Source organism: Salvelinus namaycush, chromosome 18 (assembly GCF_016432855.1).
Source record: "Salvelinus namaycush isolate Seneca chromosome 18, SaNama_1.0, whole genome shotgun sequence".
NCBI lineage: Eukaryota > Metazoa > Chordata > Actinopteri > Salmoniformes > Salmonidae > Salvelinus > Salvelinus namaycush.
The window spans coordinates 7,992,679-8,019,627 of NC_052324.1; the positions used below are offsets into that span (position 1 = coordinate 7,992,679).

General features: G+C 42.1%; 1 protein-coding gene across 1 annotated transcript in view; it reads right to left on the reverse strand.

Moving 5' to 3' along the window:
* Nucleotides 1-26,949, reverse strand: part of LOC120063523 (EGF-like repeat and discoidin I-like domain-containing protein 3) — a 249,839-nt gene that overhangs the window by 161,041 nt on the left and 61,849 nt on the right. Inside the window, exon 4 of the mRNA XM_039013893.1 lies at nt 11,580-11,708. Coding sequence (XP_038869821.1) covers nt 11,580-11,708 — 129 coding nt within the window. The remainder of the gene's footprint in view (nt 1-11,579; nt 11,709-26,949) is intronic.

A 26,949-nucleotide genomic window follows, 5' to 3' on the forward strand; every position in this document is an offset into this window, starting at 1 on the left:
TCTAACGGAGTTCCATCTCAAAAAGTTTGAATAGGCCAAAAACAAAATGTAGCCAGACGACTAATAATATGACGGAACAAACAATATCAATAGCCTATAGAAAAATTGAATATTAAGTTAAATCATGTTTAATCTTATCAAGAAGGAAATGTTCCGTGAGGCCCGGAAAAATCCCTTCATGTGAAAACCAAATGGCTAGTCCTCCTGCTAGACCTATCATCACGCTTAAAGACAAATTAAAGTTATGAAGAGTAACCTATTTCCCATATCTTCAAATAGCCTAAGAAGGTGTTGTCCTAAGGTGCCGCTTTCAAAAAGAACAAGAAGGAAAGTAGTCCAAAGACCTAGGCATACTGTAGGCTATTCACAATCACAGCTTTATGAGAGATTGAACAAACAAAATTAAGAGAGGAGGTTGATGCAAATAAAGCAATTATTATCCATTTCTGAAGGCTGTAGACTTTGCATATTTTCAGCTCATGATTCATAAACAAACTCACTATGGCAAGACAGCCCATTCCTCATGAGTTGACTGTCAATTTGCTCCATTACGTGCACGCCATACAGACACAGACACACACACACCTGTTCCATGCTGAAGCTCCACCAGAAAGGAATATTACAAAATAGTTGCCTACACTTAGCCTCTGCAAGGGCTTTCAACAACATTATCCATTATCACGATTCGTCCAGTTCTAGCATGCAATTCCGTGCAGTTGTCCGACAGTGTTTTTGAGTTATTGTTGTTGTTTAAATGTTATATTTTTAGTTGGCCAATATGGGGGCGATACCATCGTTTATACCAGTGGTTCCCAACCAGGGGTACTAGGACCTCTGGGGTTACTTGGCCTCTGCACAGGAGGTACTTAACGCTTGTGTGGTATTCGGGTCTGTGGGACCCATTTTCAATGTTTAGTTTTTTTTTTTTTAAGTAATCCTGAGACTCATTGGCCATGGCTCATTTTCTGTTAATTTTCTGTGCACACTGTGCACCCCCTACACATTTATATTACATATATGGTGTTCAGGTCCACTGGACCCGAGGCTAATAAAAGTGTGGAAAAGTGTATGTGTAGGTGAAAACAAGTAAAAATGTAACAAAAGGTTTGCGGTGTGCCTTCACTCTGTCTTCCTCCTCCCTGGGCCTGCTGTTTCAACATAGCAACAATAACCTGTCTGTCTCCCTGTCTCCAGCTTTTCTCTCACTCTTTGTAGTGTGTGAAACTACACAACGTCTTGCGGGAACCTGCAAAATGTTATTACAATAAATTATTTTGATACGTTGTAAAAAATGCAGTATTTTCCCACACTCTACCCCAGCCAGGTGCAAATTGGGGGAGGGACACAACAAATAAATAGCTTTGCATGTGTGGCTCCTTACCACAATCAATCAGTATGGCAAAACTAATCTCTGCTCAGAGGGCCTTAGAAATATTTTTTATAGAGAGAGAAGCTAGTGTGGAAGAAGCGTCTTCCACTTTTAAAGATGAATAATTTTCAGAATATGAGGATCATGTCTCTGTCCAGTCTGACAGTGAGTTGGAAGAAGGATGAGATTGACCCTCAGCCAGCCCCAGGACCAGCCCGTCAGCTGCCAGCCCCAGGATCAGCCTGTCAGCAACCAGCTCACCAGCAGCCAGCAGGTGGAGAAATATGGTTGTAAAAATAATTGTGAAAATTAATGGTCTTCTTGCCCATGGAATGAGCCCCCCCCGCATGGCTGCCAATGTGATAAGGATGCAACCAAGGCCGACGCGGATGGCGGTTACTCATGTACAGGGCATAGTCTTCTTTTGAACTGTTAATCCCAGACACCATGCAGAAAATCATTCTGGACTGCACTAATTTGGAGGGAAGGCGTGTTTTTCCATGCATATTTGGGGGATCTTATCCTTGCTGGTGTTTTCAGATCCAATGGGGAATCGACAGAATCCCTGTGGGATGCAGAAACTGGCAGAGAACTTTTCCATGCAACAACTCTGGAAAACTTCCACATTTTTTTCAGGATGACCACCTCGATAACCGAGACACCAGACCAGCTTGGCGTTAGAGAGACAAGCTAGCTGAAATCAGGTCAGTGTGGGACAAGCGTGTGGACCGCCTTCCCCTATTTTACAACCCTGGGCCCAACGTTACTGTTGATGAGCAGCTTATGCCATTGAGGGGCCGCTGCCCCTTCAGGCAGTACATACTCTCTAAACCCGCAAAATATGGAATCAAGATCTGGGCTGCCTGTGATGCTACCTCATCATACTGTATGCGTGGAACTTTCAAGTGTTTATGGGGAAGCCATATGGAGGAGCCTCTGATAAGAACCAAGGGATGTGGGTTGTCCTGGACGTGACACAGGGATTCCGTGGCCACAACATCACATGCAATAACTTTTTTACTTTGCTTAAGCTGGGACAGGAGCTCCTCAAGAGGAAGCTGACGATGGTTGGAACAGTACGAAAAAACAAGTCAGAGCTCCCACTTTTTTTTTTCACCTTTATTTAACCAGGTAGGCTAGTTGAGAACAAGTTCTCATTTGCAACTGCGACCTGGCCAAGATAAAGCAAAGCAGTGTGACACAGACAACAACACAGAGTTACACATGGAGTAAACAATAAACAAGCCAATGACACAATAAACAAGTCAATGACACAGTAGAAAAAAGAAAGTCTATATACAGTGTGTGCAAAAGACATGAGGAGATAAGCAATAAATAGGCCATAGGAGCGAATAATTACAATTCAGCAGATTAACACTGGAGTGATAAATGAGCAGATGATGATGTGCAAGTAGAGATACTGGTGTGCAAAATAGCAGAAAAGTAAATAAAATAAAAACTGTATGGGGATGAGGTAGGTAGATTGGGTGGGCTATTTACAGATGGACTATGTACAGCTGCAGCGATCGGTTAGCTGCTCAGATAGTTGATGTTTAAAGTTGGTGAGGGAAGTAAAAGTCTCCAACTTCAGCGATTTTTGCCATTCGTTCCAGTCACTGGCAGCAGAGAACTGTAAGGAAAGGCGGCCAAATTAGGTGTTGGCTTTGGGGATGATCAGTGAGATATACCTGCTGGAACGTGTGCTACGGGTGGGTGTTGTTATCGTGACCAGTGAACTGAGATAAGCGGAGCTTTACCTAGCATAGACTTATAGATGACCTGGAGCCAGTGGGTCTGGCGACGAATATGTAGCGAGGGCCAGCCGACTAGAGCATACAGGTCGCAGTGGTGGGTGGTATAAGGTGATTTGGAATCAAAATGGATGGCACTGTGATAGACTGCATCCAGAACACAGGCCTATCAATTCCTCTAAGTTTGTGTTCACAGCCGACATGTCCCTAGTGTCCTACGTGCCAAAGAAAGGCAAAAGTGTGGTACTCATTAGTATGCTGCATAGGGATGGGAGAATCTGTGGCCAGAAACATCAAAAAACAGAAATCATAATGGATTACAATGCCACAAAAGGAGAGGTGGAAATTTTTGACAAACTGGTGACTGGCTACAGCTGCAAAAGGAGAACCCTATGCTGGCCACATCTGATATTCTTCAACATTTTGGACATTTCGGCGTACAATTCATTTGTCGTCTGGATGGCGTTGAACCCAGATTGGAACAGAGGGAAGCTCCAGAGGAGACGACTCTTTCTCGAGGAACAGGGAAAGGCATTGGTAAAACCTCAAATCCAGAGGAGGCAACATATCCCAAGGACCCCAGCTTCTGCAGCCATCATGAGGAGGATTCAGGAGGAGGATGCTGGTTCCCCATCCTCCCGACCCGCAAAACCAACAACTCCAATACCGGAAGTAAGTGTGAGTGATGTTGTTGCATGTGTGTATGGCTGTCTCTCCTACCTTGGCCTGATGTAACTATATATGTGAGTGAGTGTGTGAGATGTTAGTTAAATTCTTGAACTAAGTGTTTTCATCATTCTACATGCATCAAGTGCAAGAAATGCATTTGCAACACACACACAGTAAAATCTGTCCCCCATGTGGTGTGTAGACCGGACTTAATTTGTGTTCAATGGGGATCATTTATCATGTCAATAAAATACTGTATGTAAAATGTGTCCTTCAGTTCACAACAGTAAACATCAATAGTGATGAAAACCTTGTTTCATTAATATTTGTTCAAGGTAAACATGATTTATTGCACCCATGTCTTGATTATAATAGATATTTCTCTACAAAAATCACTTTTGATTTAAAAAAAAAAAATGAATAGAGCTTTTATTGATACATGTGTTCTATCAGAGGGAAATGGCAAATATTAACCATGTATGCCATCTATATTGCTTGTAATTTATATGTTAACATGTAAGTATTGCGTTTTTTAACGTAAATTCTTATGGCTGTATTGGTTTAAAAATGCAATAATGTTACGGGTCCATCAGACCAGTGGACCCGCAAAAGTGGGTGAAAAACAAAAACATGAACACCACACAACGGTTAAGAAAACTCATGAGGCCAGAAGCCTAATGGTAGAATGTACATGAGGGGGCACTTCAGGGGTACTCCGGGCAGAGAAAAATGCAGTTGGTGGTACAGTAACCAAAAACGTTAGTATAGTATAAACCAGTGGTTCCCTATGTTTTACGAGTACATAAATCACGATAGGACAAAGGTTGACATCGATCAACCCTATTAGCATCACCGATTTTTACATAAAAGGGCTATCATTTGTTTTCTCTAACCTCTCCAGTTGACATGACAGGTGAGCATTTAACATTAGACCCCCCCCCCCCCCTTCAAGTTAATGAGCAGTCATTTTGACTGCAACATTTTAACAGTGTAATTAGTATATTTTATACTGTAAGATCAGTGAAATGTAGGCTTAACTGACAACGGAGTGAAGAGCAGACATCTCAACTAGCAAGCAAGTCGCAGCAATGAAGAACGCAAAGGGTTGGGGAGAATTCTGGCAGGGGGGAGATTTTCGGCACAATGTAAGTTTCCCCAAGCCTGATCACCACATTCTCCGACACTCATGCCTGCTGCATGATGTGGATATTTCCCCAGAGATTGAAAGCAGTTCAGCATTTACAATTATGCACGCTCTCGCTGTGCACCCTTCTCCAAGTAGGCCAGAGTAGACTGATAATAAGACTGCTTTTATTCGGTGAACTGACATAGGGTACATACAGTACCACTTTACTTAATACCCATCCCGGATCCGGGATCCTCCTCATCAAAAAAGCTGACTAGCATAGCCTAGCCTAACGGGACAGGGATATCATATAATATAATTTTCATTAAATCACAAGTCCAATACAGCAAATGAAAGATAAACATCTTGTGAATCCAGCCATCATTTCCGATTTTTTAAATGTTTTACAGCGAAAACACAATATGTATTTCTATTAGCTAACCACAATAGCCAAACACACAACCGCATATTTTCACCATGTTTCCACCGCATAGGTAGCTTTCACAAAACCGACAAAATAGAGATAAAATGAATCACTAACACCCCATCATGTTATACAATACAATTATGTTTTGTTCGAAAATGTGCATATTTAGAGCTACAAATCCTGATTATACATTGTGAATACGTAGCATCGATTCACCAGAATCTCCGGAGATATTTTGGACACTCACCTAATCTGACTAAAGAACTCATCATAAACTTTACATAAAAATACTTGTTGTATGGCAAAGGAAAGATACACTGGTTCTTAATGCAACCGCTGTGTTAGATTTTTAAAAATAACTTTACCATAACATACAGCTTGCGTTATTGCGAGACAGCGCTCACCAAAACGGCGGAGAATAGGACTCAACATTTTACACAGAAATACGAAATAACATCATAAATCTTTTCTTACTTTTGCTGAGCTTCCATCAGAATGTTGTACAAGGAGTCCTTGGTCCAGAATAAATCGTTGTTTGGTTTTAGAATGTCCATTTCTTCTGTCGAATTCACGCCACAATGCTAGCCAAGGTTGCTAACATTCCCATCCTCTCTTGACGCAAAGAACGGAAAACTCCAAAAGTCACAATAAACGTTGAATAAACTGATAAAACTCGGTTGAAAAAACCTACTTTATGATGTTATTATCATATGTATCAAATAAAATCAGAGCCAGAGATATTCGCCGTGTATACCGAACGCTTTTCAGAAGACAGTGTCGAGCTCCGCCGCGCGCCTTCTAAGACAAAGAAAATTCCGGACCTGTCACTCCAAAAGCTCTTGTTCGGTCTCAGATCAAGCTAGACACCCCATTCCACCTTCCACTGCCTGTTGACATCTAGTGGAAGGCGTATGAAGTGCATGCATATTGATAAATAAAAGCCAGTTGAATAGGCAGGCCCTGAAACAGAGCCTCGTTTTCAGATTTTTCACTTCCTGTATGGAAGTTTGCTGCAAAATAAGTTCTGTTTTACTCACAGATATAATTCAAACAGTTTTAGAAACTTGAGAGTGTTTTCTATCCAATAGTAATAATAATATGCATATTGTATGATCACATTTGGTAATTACATAATTATGCTTGTTTCGCTTACCCTCGCTCATCAACTCACCCATTCTCCCCATCATACTTTAATTAATGTATTTCAGCTTTTGTTATACAGTACCGGTCAAAAGTTTGGACACACCTACTAAATCAAGGGTTTTTCTTAATTTGTACTATTTTCTATTTTGTAGAATATTGTAGTGAAGACACCACAACACAATCTCCTTCTTGGTCAAACAGCCCTTACACAGCCTGGAGGTGTGTTGGGTCATTGTCCTGTTGAAAAACAAATGGTAGTCCCACTAAGGGCAAACCAGATGGGATGGCGTACCACTGCAGAATGCTGTGGTAGCCATGCTGGTTAACTGTGCCTTGATTTCTAAATAAATCACAGACAGTGTCATCAGCAAAGCACCCCCACACCTCCTCCTCCGTGCTTCACGGTGCGAACACCACATGCGGAGATCATCCGTTCACCTACTCTGCGTCTCACAATGACACAGCAGTTGGAACCAAAAATCTAAAATTTGGACTCATCAAACCAAAGGACAGATTTCCACTGGTTTAATGTCCATTGCACGTGTTTCTTGGCCCAAGCAAGTATTTTCTTCTTATCAGTGTCCTTTAGTAGTGGTTTCTTTGCAGCAATTCGACCATGAAGTCCTGATTCACGCAGTCTCCTCTGAACAGTTGATGTTGAGATGTCTCTGTTACTTGAACTCTGGTCTGCAATTTCTCAGGCTGGTAACTCTAATGAACTTATCCTCAGAAGCAGAGGTAACTCTGGGTCTTCCTTTCCTGTGGTGGTCCACATGAGAGCCAGTTTCATCATAGCGCTTGATGGTTTTTGAAATGATCTGGATTGAATTACCTTCATGTCTTAAAGTAATGATGGACTGTAGTTTCTCTTTGCTTATTTGAGCTGTTCTTGACATAATAAGGACTTGGTTTTTTACCAAATAGGGTTATCTTCTGTATACCACCCATATACTGTCACAACACAACTGATTGGCTCAAACACATTAAGAAGGAAAGAAATGCCACAAATTAACTTTGAACCTTTTCTTATGTGAGTTCAAAAAATCTCTAATTGTCATGATCGTCGTGGTAATCATACTCGGACCAAGGCACAGCGTACGTAGAGTTCCACATGTTTACTTCTTTGGGATAGGGGGCGCTATTTTCACTTTGGGATAAAATCGTGCCCAATTTAAACGGCCTCGTACTCTATTCTAGATCGTACAATATGCATATTATTATTACTATTGGATAGAAAACACTCTCAAGTTTCTAAAACCGTTTGAATTATATCTGTGAGTAAAACAGAACTCATTTTGCAGCAAACTTCCCGTCAGGAAGTGAAAAATCTGAAATTGAGGCTCTGTTCCAGGGCCTTCCTATTAATTTGCTTGAAATCTATGGATATACATGCACTTCATACGCCTTCCACTAGATGTCAACAGGCAGTGAGAGGTGAAATGGGGTGTATAGCTTGATCTGAGGTCAAACGAGAGCTCTTGGAATGACATGACCCCAAATTTCCTTTGTTCAGCAAGGCGCGGGAAGGAACCCTGGATTGCGTTCTGAAAAGCTTTCGTTATAGACGGTTAATATCTCCGGCTTTGATTTTATTTGATAAATGTGATAATATCATCGTAAAGTATGTTTTTTCAATATAGTTTTATCAGATTATTGAAAGTTTATCGGGAGTTTTGGCTTTTTCCATTCTCTGCGTTTGGTGATGATGGACAGCTTCGCGCCACTTGGCTAGCTTTGGTTGCTAATTCGACAGGAGAAAAGGACATTCTAAAACCAAACAACGATTGTTCTGGACAAAGGACCCCTTTTACAAGATTCTGATGGAAGCTCAGCAAAAGTAGGAACCATTTATGATGTTATTTCGTATTTCTGTGGAAAATGTTCAGTACTATTTTCCGCCCTCATTGCAGGCACTGTCTCGCTATAACGTAAGCTGTATGTCGTACTAAAGTTATTTTTAGAATTCTAACACGGCGATTACATTAAGAACTAGTGTATCTTTCATTTGCTATCCAACATGTAGTTTTTAGTAAAGTTTATGATGAGTTATTTGGTCAGATTAGGTGAGTGTCAGAAATATATCCGGAGATTCTGGGAAAAAGTTGCTACGTTTTCACAATGTATATCCACGGATTTCAGCTCTAAATATGCACATTTTCGAACAAAGCATAAGTGTATTGTATAACCTGATGTTATAGGACTGTCATCTGATGAAGGTTGTCAAGGTTAGGTTTTTTGCGATTGCTAACTTTTGCTGCTGATAAATGGGTTGTGTTTTTGGCTATTGTGGTAAGCTAATATAATGCTATATTGTGTTTTCGCTGTAAAACACTTAAAAAATCTGAAATATTTGTCTGGATTCACAAGATGTTTATCTTTCATTTGCTGTACACCATGTATTTTTCATAAATGTTTTATGATGAGTATTTAGGTATTTCACGTTGGTCTCTGTAATTGTTCTAGCTGCTTCGGTGCTATTTGTGATTGTAGCTGCAATTGAAAACTATGATTTATACCTGAAATATGCACATTTTTCAAACAAAACATAGATTTATTGTATAACATGTTATAAGACTGTCATCTGATGAAGTTGTTTCTTGGTTAGTGACTAATTCTATCTCTATTTGGTCGGTTTTGTGCAAGCTACCTGTGCTGTGAAAGAAATGTCTGTGCTTTTTTGTATTTGGTGGTGAGCTAACATAAATATACGTGGTGTTTTCGCTGTAAAACATTTTAAAAAATCGGACATGCCTTTTCAGTGGAACCCACTGGCTAGACAGGTTAATTGAAACTCACAAAAACAATAAAGAGCAACGAAACCTGACGTTCTGTAGAGCTCACAGGCATCAACACGAAAACAAGATCCCCAAAAAAACCAGTGGGGAAATGGCTGCCTAAATATGATCCCCAATCAGAGACAACGATAAACAGCTGCCTCTGATTGGGAACCATACCAGGCCAACATAGAAATAAATGCACTAGATCACCCACCCTAGTCACACCCCAACCTAACCAAAATAGAGAATAAAAAGGCTCTCTATGGTCAGGGCGTGATTTTGCATAGATTTTAATGGACACCCAGGATGTGTGTAAAATACTTTTTTGAACATTGTACTGATTATAATTAGCTAATGCTAAGCTATTTGCCAGCTGTGTGTGGCACCATGTTTGTTGACATTATACAATGCATTCTGGGTAAATGTCTGTCAGACCAAAGTGGTTATAATGAGGTGAAGGAATGGTTCACTCATCTTTCGGGTAAACTTCTGGAAGTGAATGAAGGGAAGTGAATGATCATAGACAACACATTCCCTTCAACATGCATACTACAAACAGACCAAACTCATCTAGTCTCCTCTTATTATGTTTGGTTGATGCAATAAACAAACTTGGCGGCGCGCACAAACTACCCATCGTTGGATTACTTTCGATTTCTAGAAAATGTTTTACTCAATTATTTTGGTCAATGGTGAGCTCACCCATGATGTGATCAATTATATATAGTAATTGCTATTAGCTCATTCATATTGTAGTTTCTGTCAGCCGAGAGTTATAAAAATATGGCCTTTGTTAGGTCAATCTTTCCTCAGTTAGCGCTAGGAGAAATGTAGCCTACATTTTACAGTTTGTTATGCTGTAGCTACTTCTGTGAATTTCTGAACATTCATTCCAAAAATAAACTGGTCACATTCTGGACATAACTTTGTAAGGACTGTGTTTTGCAAAATATTTCCGTGAATAAACAGTGTGGCCAGCTCAAGTGCTGATTGTTGCGTCAATCAAAACTGGACGTGCTAAATAAGGGTTCTAATCACACCAGTTTGCGGTTACGCTCCAGGGACCACTGTAGAATGATCACACACGTATTTTGGTATGTGTAAAAAGGTTGACAAGGCACACCTGTTAATTGAAATGCATTCCAGGTGACTTCCTCATGAAGCTGATTGAGAGAACGCCAAGAGTGTGCAAAGCTGTCATCAATGCAAAGGGTGGCTACTTTGAAGAATCTCAAATATAAAATATATTTTGATTTGTTTTACACTTTTTTGGTTACAACATAATTCCATGTGTTATTTCATAGATTTGATGTCTTCACTATTATTCTGCAATGTAGAAAATAGTAAAAATAAAGAAAAACCCTTGAATGACTAGATGTTTCCAAACGTTTGACTGGTACTGTATGTGTGAAATTAGTTTTGGTTCAGTTTTGAGTCAATTGTCGGGGTGTTATCATCTGGGCTCTGCACTTTAAACTGTCGTAAAATGGAGTGGAGCAGGCCCTACTTTTGGGAGAAGGAGGCACAATGGGGGGAAACCATTCAAAAAAATTACATGGCCCCTTAAAACTGGTTTAACTCCAGTTCTGTTTGCAATATTAAGATTCTAACAGTGTTATATAGACTAATTTAGGCAAAGTCAAGCAGCATACCACCCTGCATACCACTGCTGGTTTGCTTCAGAAGCTAAGCAGGGTTGGTCCTGTTCAGTCCCTGGATGGGAGACCAGATGCTGCTGGAAGTGGTGTTGGAGGGCCAGTAGGAGGCACTCATTCCTCTGGTCTAAAAAATGTCCCCAAAAATATCCCCAGGTCAGTGACACTGCCCTGTGTAGGGTGACGTCTTTCGGATGGGATGTTAAACAGGTGTCCTGACTCTCTGAGGTCATTAAAGATCTCATGGCACTTATTGTAAGAGTAGGGGTGTTAACCCTCTTGTCTTGGCTAAATTCCCAATCTGGCCCTCAAACCATCATGGTCACCTAAGAATCCCCAGTTTACTATTGGCTCATTCATCCCCCTCCTCTCCCCTGAAACTATTCCCCAGGTTGTTGCTGTAAATGAGAATGTGTTCTCAGTCAACTTACCTGGTAAAATAACAGATACATTTAAAAAAGTGGGGGGTGTGAGTTAAAAATCATGAGCAGTCAAAATGACTGCTTTAGTGGTTCTAGCTAGTATTAACCAGTGGCAAGTATTTATATGAAGGGCAGAATGTGTATGTTTCTTTAAGATCTCTACTTTTCTTCATTTCAATTTATTTTCTAGAAATGTTATCACCGGTATCTGTAAGGTATAATGATGATCATCCAACTTACTGTGTTGGCAGTGGATCCCGTTGAAGCCGGTTGGACACTTGCAGACGTAACCTATGAACGTGTCGCCTCTGTAGGTTTCACTGATTTCACATATTCCTCTGTTGTGGCATGGGTTCGGATGGCAAGGTCCTGAGTGTAGAAAAAAAAATGGAAGGAGACAAAACAGGGTCAACATTGTCAAATGGTGTTTTGTTCTTATAAGAAGTTAGATTTTTCACAACCAAATCTCTATTTCTGATGTAAATGGAATGTTATAGAAGGGTCCTGAAGCGATGTAGCATGTTTCTGTCTATAACATGAGCTGCTCAGTATGTGTAGACAATCCTTGCCTCCGCAGATTTTTTTAAAGATATAACATTAGCCATGGAGAACTGCAAAAGTGTTGCTACCGCTCTCAACAACATTGTTGCCCTGAATCTAGCAGGCGTAATCAACAATGATCAGTGGGACAAAGTTGTGATGGACTGCACACAGTCAGTGTGAACTGGTGTGACTTGACACAACAGGCCAAACAAGCATTCATCCATGTATACGGGTAAGAGTCTAGCTACATTTCCAGATATCACACTGTACATTTCTAATTTTGTCAGAAAGTTTTTTTTATTGCAAGTTAAAGCGTACTGTTAGCTAGCTAGAACATAGCTTGCTGGCTCGCTAGCTAGCATTACATGTATGATCTGCGTAGTAATATGATTTTCCATTTGCATTGCTATTTGTAGCCTAATGTTAGCTAGCTAGCTGACATTGAACCTAGTTGGCTAGCTTTAACTACCTGCAGATTCATACTACAAATTAATTTTATGCATGATGGCTAGCTATGACAACCCATTTTGTACTCTAGCTATAGGCTGGAATTATGGTTCATTGTTTAGCTAGCTAGCTACATGTCTTAACAAAAGACTCCACTTCGCCAGATGATTACATCTGTCAAGGTTGTGCGCTACTGGTAAGAAGTCAGGTGCAGGAGAGCAGAGAGTTGTGATCAGGCGCACTTTATTTGGCAGAAGCACAAAAGACAGACGCAACTGCTTCAACAACCCCTCCAGCCAATGACAAAAGTGAATAAGCGCAAAAACACTCACAATTATTCTAATTTATGACAAATAACATACTACGGGTCAACACACGATACCCGGGAACTAGTCTGGCGCATAACACTAAACACATAACAAAACAATTCCACACAAAGACATGGGGGGGAACAGAGGAATATATATATATGCAGTGTGATTAGGGAATGTAAACCAGGTGTGCGGGGAACAAGACAAAACAAATGGAACAATGAAAAATGGAGCGGCGATGGCTAGAAGGCCGGTGACGTCGACCCCCGAACGCCGCCCGAACAAGGAGGGGAGCTGACTTCGGCGGAAGTCGTGACAACATAACCCATCAGGTTGGCCAGGTATGTCTGAGTGTGATTACAGCCATATATTGTATTTCATCAACATGTGTACATGTCTAGACAATAGTGACCCATCCACTTAGCTAGATGTGGCTGGGGGTGGTTATAGCATTTTGCTACTCTGCAAATATGCAAGTTACCATTTAATTGTACTGTTTACACCTTCTGTATCCTGTGCACGTGACAAACAAACTTAGATCTTATTTGATATAGTGTGTGTTTACCAGAGGCGACAATGTGAATAACAACATGATCTGCACCAAAGTCAGAATAAGATATAGGCCGAGGACTAGATAAAGTGTATTTTTACTACCACTTTTGCCACTACAGTACTTTCAGCACTTAAGTCTTCAAATAGTTGGTTGTTTTCTAAACTACCTTACTCACTCTGTTTAGCACATGGCCTCACATGTGAATCATATGGAGATGTGTGGGGCTTAAGAGGGTGTGAACGATGCTGAATGGGTAAAGACAAAGAAGAGCTCTCCAGGAGGTGTTCCAAAACAATCAAGGGCCATGTTCTCAAAAGTGTGGTTACAAATTGATCAATTTTCAAAGCAGAATTACCTAACCATTGTTCCTCAACTTCAGTGCATGACAAACCATTTTGTAGCTCTAAGTCTGTACTTTTATCCAATGTAAAAAACACAATTTCAAAAGTTGCTACATAAGACTGAATTGAAGTGATGGGTCACAAATGTGAAAGCAGTCATAGGGCAGCAAACTGAAGCATATCACATCAAATCAACTTTTACATGTGCCGAATACAACAGGCGTAGACCTTGTCGTGAAATGCTTACTTACAAGCCCTTAATCAACAATGCAGTTCAAGAATTAGAGTTAAGAAAATAATTACTAAATAAACTCAAGTAAAAACTAAAAAGTAAGACAATAAAGTTACATAACAATAACGAGGCTATATACAGGGGGTACCGGTACCAAGTCAATGTGCTGGGGTACAGGTTAGTCGAGGTAGTTTGTAGGTTGGGGTAAAGTGACTATGCATAGATAATAAACAGTGAGTAGCAGCAGTGTAAAAACAAAGTGGGGGTCAATGTAAATAGTCCAAGTGGCCATTAGATTAATTGTTCAGCAGTCTTATAGCTTGAGGTTAGATGCTGTTCAGGAGCCTTTTGGACATAGACTTGGGGATCCGGTACCGCTTACAGTGCGGTAGCAGAGAGAACAGTCTATGATTTGGGCCTTCCTCTGACACCACCTAGTATATAGGTCCTGGATAGCAGGAAGATTGGCCTCAGTAATGTATTGGGCCATACGCACTACCCTCTGTAGCGCCTTACGGTTGGATGCCGAGAAGTTTCTATACCAGGCAGTGATGCAACCGATCAGGATGCTCTCGATGGTGCAGCTGTAGAACTTTTTAAGGATCTGGGGACGCATGCCAAATATTTTCAGTCTCCTGAGGGGGACAAGGTGTTGTCGTGCCCTCTTCACGAGTGTCTTGGTGTGTTCAGACCATGATAGTTTGTTGGTGATGTGGAAACCAAATAACTTGAAACTCTCGACCCGCTCCACTACAGCCCTGTCGATGTTAATGAGGGCCTGTTCGGCCCTCCTTTTCCTGTAGTCCACTATCATGTCTTACTTACTCGCACCACACTGCCAGGTCTCTGACCTCCTCCCTATAGGCTGTCTCATCTTTGTTGGTGATAAGGCCCACTGTTGTGTCGTCAGCAAACTTAATGATTGTGTTGTAGTCGTGCTTGGCCATGCAGCCATGCAGGTGAACAGGGAGTACAGGAGGGGACTAAGCATGCATCCCTGAGGGGCCCTGGTTTTGAGGATCAGCATGGCAGATGTGTTGTTGTCTACCCTTACTACCTGGTGGCGGCCCGTCTGGAAGTCCAAGATCCAGTTGCAGAGGAATGACAGGTAGGATATGTGTGCCCACAGTTAAGTATATGAAGTTATGTGCCGTTATGCAGAATTTAAACTGTTTGCAGGGATTAATCTTGGAGATGCAAGTCAAATGAGATGACAAGTCAAATCCGTGCAGTCTGGCTAAATGTAACCGTTGCACTGTATAAAGTTTTGATTTCAGTCCTGATTTCTTTTCTAAAAAAAAAATGGTATAATGTTAAATATGAATTAATATTGATCCTGAGGGTGCAAGCAATAGTGGGAATATTTAACGTATTACAAGTTGTTCAATAATTTGGGACATGTACTGTCGCCCACTTCATGGAATCATCATGGAACGCAGACCAAGCCAGGCAGTTTAATCCTGGAGCCTGGCATATAGTTTACTACGACTGGACCGTTGCCATATCAGTTCAGGATTCAGGATTCAGGACCAGCGACTCCTGTGGCGGGCCGGGCGCAGTGCATGCTAACCAAGGTCGCCAGGTGCACGGTGTTTCCTCCGACACATTCGTGCGGCTGGCTTCCGGGTTGGATGCGCGCTGTGTTAAGAAGCAGTGCGGCTTGGTTGGGTTGTGTTTCGGAGGACGCATGGCTTTCGACCTTCGTCTCTCCCGAGCCCGTACGGGAGTTGTAGCGATGAGACAAGATAGTAATTACTAACAATTGGATACCACGAAATTGGGGAGAAAAAGGGGTAAAAAAAATATATATATATATATATAAAGAGTAAAGTAAAGTAGAGATACCCCAAAACACTTCTTAAGTAGGACTTTAAAGTATTTTTAATTAACTACTTTACATCACTGGGATTAGGGGGTATTTATAGAACTATTGGTCAACCTTTACTATTATAGTTTTTTCCCCTTCCAATATTTAATGGATTGAACAACTGAATGGCAACCTTCAGGATTAATCAAACCAATGTATTTTTTATTAAACAATGTATTTAGTGTGAAAAAGCTCTCCAAAACAATTTTTTATGATTCCTAAATATGTTCCTAAATAACAATCTACAAGATCAGATACTTTTTAATGAAACGGTTTAGAGCCTGACGGCCTGCGTGTATTGTGCTCCAGTCCTACCTTTCATAATCAGCAACAAACAGGAGGACATTGAAAGCATATCAACTCCTGTAGAGATGGTAGTATGGTCAATGTAAGCAACCCAATTTATGTTCCTCTAATTCCCCTGAATACCACTGTCAATACGACAGCTGTTGTCAGCAGTAATCATGTGCCTATAAACCTGAATTACACTCTTAGGACTGAGACAGTTTTCCCTAGTAGGAAGCCCACTGTGAGAAGTTCACCCTGCACCTCAGCTCAAATGTACATATCACTGTCATGCCTACCTCTGATAAGCTTCCCAGTAAATTATATAAAGGATAATAGTAAAAAGCTTTGGAGCACCTTAAATGAAATTTTTGGCAAAAAGCTAACTCTGCTCCATCCTTCATTGAATCAGATGCCTCTTTCATTATACAACCTTCTGATGTTGCCAAATACTTTATTGTTGTTTTCATTGGCAAGATTAGCAAATTTAAACATGACAAAAAAATATATTCTGAGCCTTCATATGTGTGCATAAGTTATCATATTGTTATGGGCAGTAATTATGTATATTTTACAGATACTTCACATGCGACTCGTAATAAGACTACACAATTATCCTATTCAAATGTTTATCTCACTCCATAAAGATTATTTAGCAATATGCAAGAAAGGCCATTGTTGAGTTACAGTAATAGGGAATGAAGAAATGTCTGAAATTGAAATTCTAAATCCAAGTGTGTTTAATTACTTTGTAAAATGAATGGATTCACATAAAGCTTAATTACAAGACAATACTGAGATTAACAAAGCATTTTTCTGGGCATGATCAGAGAGAGATCATCGCCTGAAAGGCATTGCCCAAAAAAACAAAAAATAAAGAGAGAATCTCACTCCAGTAGAAAAAAAAAAGAAAAAAAGAATCTAAGACCATTTTATAAGCATCTGAGTTGTTTGGATTGTTGTTTCTGACCATTAGTATTGCTGTAAAGTCAACTTCCAATCAGATATCAGAAGAGGTGAAAAAATATATTGTTGTCTATCAATAATGACAAGCAACCTGGTACTTGGATGGAAAGTTACTGTGACATAAAAAAAACACACTTCCGTGGTAAAAAAAATGAAAATGTGTAACGGCAGTCTAAGTCGTCCTCCTCCTCAGACGAGGAGAGGCGAAAAGGATCAGAGGACCAATACGCAGCGTGGTAATTTTCCATAATGAATTTAATCAACACAAAACAATACACTATACAAAATAACAAAAGAACATACCGTCACAGTCCTAGCTGGTGCAGAACACAAACACAGAGACAGGAAACAACCACCCACAATCCCCAACACAAAACAAGCCACCTATATATGATTCTCAATCAGGGACAACGATTGACAGCTGTCTCTGATTGAGAACCATATCAGGCTGAACATAGAAACAGACGAACTAGACACACAACATAGAATTCCCACCCAGCTCACGTCCTGACCAACACTAAACAAGCAAAACACATAAGAACTCTGGTCAGGACGTTACAGTACCCCCCCCCTGAGGTGCGGACTCCGAACGCACCCCTAAAACTCAAGGGGAGGGTCTGGGTGGGCATCTGTCCGCGGTGGCGGCTCCGGCGGTGGACGAGGACACCACTCCACCACTGTCTTTGTCCCCCTCCTTAGCGTCCTTTGAGTGGCGACCCTCGCCCACGACCTTGGCCTAAGAATCCTCCCCAAGGCCCCCACATGATTTAGGAGGTAGCTCAGGACAGAGAGGTAGCTCAGGACAGAGAGGCAGCTCCGGACTGAATGGCAGCTCCGGACTGAGTGGCAGCTCCGGACTGAATGGCAGCTCCGGACTGAGTGGCAGCTCCGGACTGGGTGGCAGCTCCGGACTGGGTGGCAGCTCCGGACTGGGTGGCAGCTCATGACTGGAGGGCAGCTCATGACTGGAGGGCAGCTCATGACTGGAGGGCAGCTCATGACTGGAGGGCAGCTCATGACTGGAGGGCAGCTCATGACTGTAGGGCAGCTCATGACTGTAGGGCAGCTCATGACTGTAGGGCAGCTCTGGCAGCTCCTGACTGGCTGGCGGCTCTGGCGGCTCCTGACTGGCTGGCGGCTCTGGCGGCTCCTGACTGGCTGGCGGCTCTGGCGGCTCCTGACTGGCTGGCGGCTCTGGCGGCTCCTGACTGGCTGGCGGCTCTGGCGGCTCCTGACTGGCTGGCGGCTCTGGCGGCTCCTGACTGGCTGGCGGCTCTGGCGGCTCCTGACTGGCTGGCGGCTCTAGCGGCTCCTGACTGACGGACGGCTCTAGCGGCTCCTGACTGACGGACGGCTCTAATGGCTCGGAACAGACGGGCGGCTCTAATGGCTCGTGGCAGACGGAAGGCTCAGATGGCGCTGGGCAGACGGATGGCTCAGATGGCGCTAGGCAGACGGATGGCTCAGACGGCGCTGGGCAGACGGATGGCTCAGACGGCGCTGGGCAGACGGATGGCTCAGACGGCGCTGGGCAGACGGATGGCTCAGACGGCGCTGGGCAGACGGATGGCTCAGACGGCGCTGGGCAGACGGATGGCTCAGACGGCGCTGGGCAGACGGATGGCTCAGACGGCGCTGGGCAGGCGGCCGACTCTGACCTGCTGAGGCACACAGTAGGCCTGGTGCGTGGTGCCGGAACTGGTGGTACCGGACTGGAGACACGCACCTCAAGGCTAGTGCGGGGAGCAGGAACAGGGCACACTGGACTCTCGATGCGCACTATTGGCCTGGTGCGTGGTGCCGGAACTGGTGGTACCGGGCTGGAGACACGCACCACAGGGAGAGTGCGTGGAGGAGGAACAGGGCTCTGGAGACGCACTGGAAGCCTGGTGCGTGGTGTTGGCACTGGTGGTACTGGGCTGGGGCGGGAAGGTAGCGCCGGATATACCGGACCGTGAAGGCGTACTGGCTCCCTTGAGCACTGAGCCTGCCCAACCTTACCTGGTTGCATGCTCCCCGTAGCCCGTCCAGTGCGGGGAGGTGGAATAACCCGCACTGGGCTGTGTTGGCGAACCGGGGACACCATGCGTAAGGCTGGTGCCATGTACACCGGCCCGAGGAAACGTACTGGAGGCCAGATCTGTAGAGCCGGCTTCATGGCACTTGGCTCAATGCTCACTCTAGCCCGCCCAGTGCGGGGAGGTGGAATAACCCGCACCGGGCTATGCACCCGTACAGGAGACACCGTGCGCTCTTCCGCATAACACGGTGTCTGCCCGTACTCCTGCTCTCCACGGTAAGCATGGGAAGTGGGCGCAGGTTTCCTACCTGCCCTCGCCACACTACCCTTTAGCCCCCCCCCCCCCCCCCCAAGACATTTTTGGGGTTTCTTCACGGGCTTCCAGCCCCGCTTCCGTGCTGCCTCCTCAGACCACCGCTCCTGGGCTTTAGCTTCCTCCATCTCTTCCCGAGAGCGGCGATATTCTCCAACCTTAGCCCAGGGTCCTTCTCCGTTAAATATTTACTCCCATGACCATTCCTCCTGGTACCGCTGCTGCTGTCGCTGCTGCCCGTTGCCACGCTGCTTGATCCTTGTTTGGTGGGTGGTTCTGTAACGGCAGTCTAAGTCGTCCTCCTCAGACGAGGAGAGGCGAGAAGGATCAGAGGACCAATACGCAGCGTGGTAATTTTCCATAATGAATTTAATCAACACAAAACAATACACTATACAAAATAACAAAAGAACATACCGTCACAGTCCTAGCTGTTGCAGAACAGAGACAGGAAATAACCACCCACAATCCCCAACACAAAACAAGCCACCTATATATGATTCTCAATCAGGGACAACGATTGACAGCTGTCTCTGATTGAGAACCATATCAGGCTGAACATAGAAACAGACGAACTAGACACACAACATAGAATTCCCACCCAGCTCACGTCCTGACCAACACTAAACAAGCAAAACACATAAGAACTCTGGTCAGGACGTTACAAAATGTTTAATTATTATGAAAAATATTAATAACATTCCACCCATGAGGCCACTAGAGGGTGATTTAGTCATTTTACTTCAGTAAAGGCTCACTTTTTTGCACATGCAAATAGGCAGTTAACACCCAAATGTTTAAGAAAAAGATCCCAATTCTGAATGTCATTTTTCGTTCCTTGACATGATATATAAACAATGTCATTGTAAATTATATAAAGCATAATAAAAGGTGTGGTTTGCATCACTTAACACCTGATGCTACATATACTCAACGTGAATTTTTGGAGTGGCTATATTCCACAGAATTTATTTTCTTCTTCGAAAATTTAGTCAGGCATCTCTGGACATCTAACGAGTATTTAGCATGCGTTGCATTTCAGAAACTCACCTTTTTGACAATGTACAAGACTGTTTCGGAGAAGCAGAACTGCAGTGTTGACAAGCTGCAAAGGTATGCCATTTACACGGACAATTTCTGGTTTGGTAATCATAAAGATTGGGCACCAGTTGGTGGCAAAAGTGTTTATTAGGATCTCATCTAGAAGAAAGTGGAAAGTAGTGTCATTTTATGTTTTGATCACGTACGTACATATACATTACTAGGTGTTTAAAGACACTGTTACGTATATGTGACATTGAACGTAAAGTGGTTAACTTTTTATGGCTGCAGGGGCAGTATTGAGTAGCTCTGTTTAAGGTGCCCATTTCAAACGGCCTCGTACTCAATTCTTGCTCGTACAATATGCATATTATTGTTATTATTGGATAGAAAACACTCTCTAGTTTCTATAGCCGTTTGAATTATGTCTCTGAGTGGAACAGAACTCATTCTACAGCACTTTTCCTGATATGGAGTGAGATTTCAGAAATGTTGGCCTCTGGTCCCAGGTCAGTTTTAAAGTCCCTGTAAATCCTATGAGGATACAAACACTGCCCACGCCTTCCTCTAGATGTCAGTAAGAGGTGACAATTTGAATGGAGTCGATTGCGCAATCAGGGCCTGTATAAAACGCCAAAGACCGGATGTACCGTTCTTTTCCTGCTGCGCCTGACGCACGATGGACGTTGGACCTGCTCTCTTTCCAAGCTTGGGTTTAGCCAGTAATATATAGCCGGTCATGTTTTTACTCGTTGTAGGTGTTAAAAACATCATAAGGTAGTTAATTTAAACCGTTTTATAGCAATTTATATCCGTTTAGTGCGATTTTGAGGCAATTCTTAGTGATGCACTTTGAAGCTTTGGGCACGTTTCCAGTACCGGTCGAACGTTAGTGGGCATTTCGACGGACAAGAGGACATCTTTCGACCAAAAGAAGATTAGACCCAAGAAAGGATACATTGCCCAAGATTCTGATGGAAGATCACCTCATAGTAAGAAATATTTAAGATGATAAATCGTTGTTCTGTCGAAAAATGTTAAACGCATATTCCGCCATTTTGTTTGGTATAGCTTCGCTTGGCGAACCCTGTATTGCACAGTAAGGATAATTTTAGAAATGTAATTCAGCGATTGCATTAAGAACTAATTTGTCTTTCGATAGCTGTCCAACTTATATTTTTTTAGTCAAGTTTATGAATAGTTAATCATGAGACAAGATCACTGTCAAATATGGCGCCCGACATTTTCAGGCTAGTTTTGCTAGTATTGTCATTGTATAACCACGTTTTTTTGTGGCTAAATATGCACATTTTCGAACAAACTCTATATGTATGTTGTAATATGATGTTACAGGAGTGTCATCGGAAGAATTCTGAGAAGGTTAGTGAAAAAATTAATATATTTTGGCGATGATTACGTTATCGCTCTCTTTGGCTTGAATCAATGCTCTGGTAACGTTTGCACATGTGGTATGCTAATATAACGATTTATTGTGTTTTCGCTGTAAAACACTTAGAACATCTGAAATATTGTCTGAATTCACAAGATCTGTGTCTTTCCATTGCTGTGAGCTGTGTATTTTTAAGAAATGTTTTATGATTAGTAATTAGGTAATTCTCGTTGCTCTCTGTATTTATTCTAGTCGAGTTGTGATGGTGGGTGCAATTGTAAACTATGATTTATACCTGAAATATGCACATTTTTCTAACAAAACCTATCCTATACAATAAATATGTTATCAGACTGTCATCTGATGAGGTTTTTTCTTGGTTAGTGGCTATCAATATCTTTATTTGGCCGAATTGGTGATAGCACCTGATGGAGTAAGAAACTGATGGAGTTAGAAAAGTGGTGTCTTTTGCTAACGTGGTTAGCTAATAGATTTACATATTTTGTCTTCCCTGTAAAACATTTTAAAAATCTGAAATGGTGGCTTTATTCACAAGATCTGTATCTTTCATTTGGTGTCTTGGACTTGTGATTTAATGATATTTAGATGCTACTATTTAATTGTGACGCTATGCTAGCGATGCTAATCAGTGTGGGGGGGGTGGGGGGATGTTGTCATAGGTGTACCAACCTCGGGCTTGCAGCCATAAGAGGTTTTAATGAAAGCCTCTCTAACATAAACCAGCATACCTCAGGGTAGCTGTCTTGGCCCTTACTTTTGTATATATTTTTTTTTACTAATGACCTTTCCTCTAGCCTTGAGTAAAGCCTGTGTGTCTATGTACACTTATGACTCAACATAGTACATCTCAGCTACCACAATAGTGAAATCACTGGAACACTTAACATTGAGTTGCAGTCAGTTTTAGAATTGGTGGCTAGTAAATATTGGTGGCTAGCAAAATATACAACAAAAATTAAAGCATTGTATTCAGGACAAATCATTCGCTAAACTTTAAACCTCATCTAAATATTGTAATGAATAATGTGGCAATTGAGCAAGTTGAGGAGACTAAACTGCTTGATGTAACCCTAGAATGCTTGAATGCTTGCCTGGATTTCTTGAATCAGAAATGAACTGAACTGAATTGTTGCTCTGATCTGTCCTTTCTCGAGGTAATGGTGGAGATGGTATCTACATGCATGGGAAGGATAATTTGACCAATTGGTGTGGACCTCAAAACCCCCTCTAACCGGCTGAAGAAATGGCGTTCACTACGGCCCTGTCTTGCACCACTTCTATCGAGAGACCTGAGTCTGAGCCAGCAACCGGTGTACAGCATCCAGTTTTTTTCTCTCAGGAGTGAAACAGAAGTCCACGTGGAGTGAGCATGGAGAGTGATCCGTTCCAAAACGTATCTCATATTGCTGGTATACTGGTTGGCAAATGGATATTTCTGTACTTCATTTTCAATAAATCAGAATTGTTTTTTTCTTCTAAAAACATGTTTTCACTTTGTCATTGTGGGGTACTGTGTGTAGAGGAGTGAATAACTAAAGGGGTATGAATACTTTCTGAAGGCACTGTATATAAAACACAGCAAAATCATGTTTTTTACTGCGCTGGGCCTTTAAAAATGCAACATTTTCTCTACACTACATGGCAAAATGTGTAGAATTGCAATTCTCTCCGCCGTCAAGAGGCGGGCCATTAAAATGTTTCCTGCAAGGTGGGGGGCCCCCCAACCAAATATCGCTTAGGGCCACCAAAAGGCTAGAGCTGGCCCTGCCACGACATCATCTAAATCCAGGGGAGAATTATCCTTTAGAATGAACAGAGCCTAGCTTATTACTATGTGTTGCTTGCAGTGGCCCGCCATTGGATATGAATTTCAAATGAGGGTAACACAGTCAAGCCCATTCCGCCTCGGCCCTGTATCAGTAATAATGGTGGCTAATTAGTTGAACAGAGGAAAGTATAATAGCTTTCACAAAGGCCCCGCTCTCTGAGGGGGAGAGGGTGACAGGTGTCACAACTGTTTTGACGTGACAATCTATAACGGCACAAAGGAACACTGACAGCCTCTCTAATAGAGAATGCATCCCTTCTCAAAGTGCAGCCACATCGGAGAGAAAGAGGTAAAGAGAGAGAGAGAGTGAGAGAGAGAGGCAGAGAAAAGTGGCTGTCTATATTTGCACAGGGTCCTTTGAGACGTCAACCTGATGAAACAGTCTTTGTCCTACGACGTTGTTCTCTTTGCTGTTGGTGTGTGTGTTGATAAGAGGTTGGGGGCTTTGCTGTGTAAATGTCAGCCGCTGTAGTCTTGTAGGAGCCAGCCCATGGGCCGTGATTGATGTGGGCCGCATTACGGCATGCACGGGCTCCACAATTTCCTTTCGGGCTGCAAACAGAGCCCAATCAATCAACGGTGAAAACCTGAAAAGTGGTTAAACAGACACAAGTGTCCTGTTTCCTCTTAGATCAATCACCAAAGGTTGACATTTTTGGTGTGTCGGGTACAGTAAAGCCCCTAAATCCTACAGTGCAGCTTTTAGCTCATTCCGATGCTGAAAAGATTGTATATTTACAAAGATAAATTTAATTTGGCCGAGGGATAAACCATGTACATTAAATACTGCAATCTAAACTCTTCAGTCAACTCATACAGACCATGCACCATTAAGCTGAATAATAATATAGAGTGTAGGCATTTTGCGTACATGATTATGTAAGAGGGATTTTCTTCTGTGGTTGTTCTTGATATTGTATTATTCTCACCAGTTGTCACCGTTATAGTGCAATTCATGTATTGTTTAGTGTTGTGTTGTGTAGTGGCTTTGCTGGCATGTATCCCACTTTTTTATTTTATTAGCCCCACCAAGATTTACATGCAAAAAAAAAATATATATATATAGTGCACTGGGCCTTTACTAGTCCTCTATTAGCGGACCGATATAGCCATCTGTGGTGTGGGCAAAACATTTTTTTTTTCAGCATCACCGCATAGTCAATTTACAGACATAAGCAATTTACAGACATAAGCAATACAATGTCATTTGTGTCTTTGCCACGTGCATGCATTCATGGGTGTTCAATTAAGATTTTCCAATAGAGAGCATCTGCTCTATACGTATACTTGGTGAGCTGGTAGAGGGATATAACGTTGCCCTGATTATGTCACTTCCTTGTATTTAACACTGCTTCTTCAGCCTGTTGGTTTCCCTGGTTCACAAGCTCATGGTTACTACACCCACCCTTTACAGTGCACTCTGATAGCAACTGTCATGGATCCACAAAGGGACAGTAGCCTTCTCAGCAGGCTACATCCCTTTATGTTTTTAGTAAGTCCTTTCCTCTTTACCTTTCTATTTTTATGTGTTCTTGCACCCTGTCATGACAAAATGGATCAGACGCATTGACATTTGACAATGACAGCCAAATGTACTTCCAAAATCAGACAGTATAAAGGATCATCAGAGATGTAAGATGGAATGGTTTGAGACTCCGGCGTGTCAAATATATCTCCCAGGGGGGTCAAGACAAAGTTCACCTCTCAAGACGTTGACAGAAGAGGAAGAGAAGGGAAGAGCAGTAAGATCAGACTAAATGCCATGGAAAGTACTTCCTGTTCTGACAATCTGAGCCAATCAGACCAAATAAGGCCTGAGCCAATCAGGTGAACTGTTCCAGACTGGGGTGGTCAACGAAAGTTCGCTGGCATAGTTCTCTCCATAAGATAGTAAGGCATTCACTGATTCACTTATTATTGGCAATTTACTAGTCTTGTTTTCCCAGCTCGTAATGGAATGGAACGAAGCCTGTGCTTCATTCGACAAAGATTTTGTGAACCAGATTTTGTGAAATCCGTCAAGCACATTTCTCAAACGAAAGAAAGAATGGGAAGAAAAGAAACAACAGAGACACATAGAGGGTTCTAGGTAGATCCATATACCGTTTTGTGTGGAATTAGGGGTAGGCACAACTCGTCCCATGAATATATCTTAAAATTTAACATTCTGGATAACATAGAACACTTTTTATAGATCATAATTTTGATATGCTTGAACATCAAGTGACCAAGAGGGATTATTTCGTCCAGCGAAAAACAGAGGAGGAGAAACACCCTTCCAATCAAACAAAACAATGGAAGAAGAGGTGGTTACATGCATACATCTAAAAAGGACAATGCATTGCTGGCAAGCTTGATCTATTGCTCGGAGTAATGGAGGACATTGAGGTCCTCAGGGTAGGAATGGATTACAGCAACAAAATAATGGAAGAAATTAGGTCTGAAAACCAATGTTTGAAAGCGACAGTAGACTACCTACAATCAACGACGGAGACACTCCTGAGTGATAACACAAAAATTAAAGTGGAGCTATTTAAAATGCAGAAACATGAGTAAAAAATATTGTCATTATGGGAGATAAAGAGAATGAAAATAGAACTATCTGGCAACCGATGAAAAGTTGAATGATTTCATGAAACATAATCTTAAAATGACCAACGCACAGGTAGATAAGATTGATTTCCAAAGGGCGCATAATTTTGGCGTGTTCCCTAGAAACCCTGACCCATTGTTGCTAGACTGTCGCATTACAAGATGAAGGTGGCTGTGTTGAAAAGGGGTAGGGAGTTGAAGGGCACACCATTCTCTATCAACAAACAACTCCCCCATGAAATAAAAGAGAGACGACGTATCCTTTATCCCATTTTCAAAAACATAGAGCAGAAAACCAGAATTTTGCTCTTAGTATTAGATAAGCTGTACATAAACAACCAGCTCTTCAGGAACTCAAAGGTTACTATGTGGCTGTGAGTGATTCTGGCTTGCTAAGCTAGTTCCCAATACACAGCATTATGCCACACTACACATTACCACTCTTTTTCTTTATCATCAACTTTTTGAAAATAACTGTTGTTCCTTTTTGGCTCCATCAGGCTACTAGGCCTTGAAAAATACATAACGGGTGAGGTGCCCTTACGGTCCTATAAACTCTTTTTGGTATAACTTATTTTTGTGCTTCTGGACTCTTGAACTATGCAAATGAAAACGAGTGATTATAGGCAAACTGTTTTACATGATTGCACTGGCATTAAAATGTTAAATGAATGGTTTGGTATTTAGGCCTATTCTTCTTTTTGATCTAAGATGAATGTAGGGAAGTGTCAGTCTACTCTTGCTCCTCCCCTCCAGAGTTCGACGTCGTCGGTTTACTAACCTCCAGTCCTGGTAACCCTTTATTATGCGCACCTGAACCTGATCATCAGGCACACCTGAGCCTTTTAACTTCACTGATT